General features: G+C 44.7%; 1 protein-coding gene across 1 annotated transcript in view; it reads right to left on the bottom strand.

The window, feature by feature from the left end:
- Positions 1-2,190, bottom strand: part of LOC108672982 (obscurin) — a gene marked incomplete at its 3' end in the record, with an annotated part of 19,821 nt that overhangs the window by 14,006 nt on the left and 3,625 nt on the right. The window contains 2 exon segments of the mRNA XM_018160749.1: positions 1,432-1,507; positions 1,693-1,853. Coding sequence (XP_018016238.1) covers positions 1,432-1,507; positions 1,693-1,853 — 237 coding nt within the window.

Below are 2,190 nucleotides of genomic sequence, written 5' to 3'. Positions count from 1 at the left end.
GTATAATATGGTACTAATAGATATGTGAGGGGCATAGATATAAGTCAATGGGTATAATATATGGTACTATTAGGTATATAAGGTTCATAGACAAGTCTGTGGGTATAATAAGCTACTAACAAGTATATGAAGTCAATAGAAAAGTTAATGCGTATATGGTACTAATAAGGTATATGAGGTTCGAAAATAAGTCTATGGGCATAAAATGGTACTACTAGATATATAAGGTTTATAGGTAAGTCAATGGGTATAATATGGGACTAATACGTATATGTGTTTCATATATAAGCCTATTGGTATAATATAACAATAATAGGTATACGAGGTTCATAGACAAGTCAATGGGTATAAAATGCTACTAGTTAACCTACCACTAGCTTGTAGACGCCCTTATCCTTGCGGTCGAGTTTGCGGATCTTGAGCATGTAGAAGTTGTCGTCCTTCACCATGCGGAACTTCTCGTCACCCATGATCTCCTTGCCGTCCTTGTACCTGTCGTCCATAGTGCCAAGTAGTGATGGTAGACGTACCAGGTAGTGATGGTACATGTACCAGGTAGTGATGGTACATGTACCAGGTAGTGATGGCACATGTACCAGGTAGTGATGGCACATGTACCAGGTAGTTATTGTACATGTACCAGGTAGTTATTGAGTAGTGATGGTACTTTGATCAGGCATTAATTTTTACTTCAATTAGGTAGCTGTAATGTACTAATAGTATATTTATCAATTAGTTGACGTGCATTTCTGAAGGAAATTCAGCTTTTACACATAGCCGGGGGAAACACAAAGAACACCAAAGGACCACGTAGGACATAGGAAGACACCAAGAGACCACAAAGGACGCCACCAGAGTTCCCTATAGGACACGTGGGCTACTCACCACCTGGCGACGGGGGTCGGCGACCCCGACGCCCTGACCTCGAAGGTGTGGTCGTTACTGAGCTTCTTCTCGGTCTCGGGGTCGAGTCCACGACTGATCTGGGGGGGCGAGTCGCAGAGCACGGCAAACTGCTCCGACCTCTGACCGATGTCGTTACTGGCCATCACCTGAGTTGGTAATAAAGGTAATAGTTGGGTTACTGGCCATCACCTGAGTTGGTAATAAGGGTAATAGTTACTGGTACTGTCCATAACCTGCTCCGACCTTTGACCGATGTCGTTACTGGCCATCACCTGGGTTGGTAATAAGGGTAATAGTAGAGTTACTGGCCATCACCTGGGTTGGTGATAAGGGTAATAGTAGAGTTACTGGCCATCACCTGAGTTGGTAATAAGGGTAATAGTTGGGTTACTGGCCATCACCTGGGTGGGTAATAAGGGTAATAGTTATGTTATTGGCCATCAACTCACGTTAGAGGTACAGTGGCCTCTACAGTGACTCACGTTATAGTTACAGTGACTCACGTTATAGTTACAGTGCGATCACCAACATGCTGGTGGTGTCGGTGCTCTTGATGGTGAAGCCCTCGGTCTCCGCCCTGATGGGCTTACCGTTGAACGTCCTGCGGGAAGAGGGGAGGTTGGGGTTAACAGTGGGGTAATAGGGGTGACTGGGGTTAACAGGGAGTGTGTTTTGGGCAAATGATGTAATGAATCCATAATTTGATGCAATGAGCCCCACCATTTGATGTAAAGATCCCCACCATTTGATGTAGTGAGCCCTATCATTTGATGTAATGAGCCCCACCATTTAACTGCAGGCTTAGGGTTGGCCTGGAATTCAACCAGCATCTTGATGTCCTTAGCCCCTTCCTTGGCGCAGGCGTCCTTAAGGGGAGTAAGGAACTCGGGGGGAGCGCGGATCACTAAGGACCCCTCGGTCTCAGCCTCCCCAGACGCGTTCGACAGCTGGGGAGGGAGGGGAAATTGGGGAATGAGTAGTGCCTTTATAACATAGGTATTAATATAGGTATAGGTATAGGCAGATAATATATTATATTATATATTATATATATATAATATAATACCAATGACCCCTCGGTCTCAGCCTCCCCTGACGCGTTCGACAGCTGGGGAGGGAGAGGGAATTGGGGAATGAAAAGTAGCGTTATAACATAGGTATCATAAAGGTATAGGTATAGGTATATAATATATAATATTATATATATATAATATATAATATTATATAATACCAAGGACCCCTCGGTCTCAGCCTCCCCTGACGCGTTCGACAGCTGGGGAGGGA

Source organism: Hyalella azteca, unplaced genomic scaffold, assembly GCF_000764305.2.
Source record: "Hyalella azteca isolate HAZT.00-mixed unplaced genomic scaffold, Hazt_2.0.2 contig2779, whole genome shotgun sequence".
Lineage (NCBI taxonomy): Eukaryota > Metazoa > Arthropoda > Malacostraca > Amphipoda > Hyalellidae > Hyalella > Hyalella azteca.
Note: the sequence above shows the minus strand (reverse complement) of the source record. Positions and strands in the feature narration are given on the sequence as shown.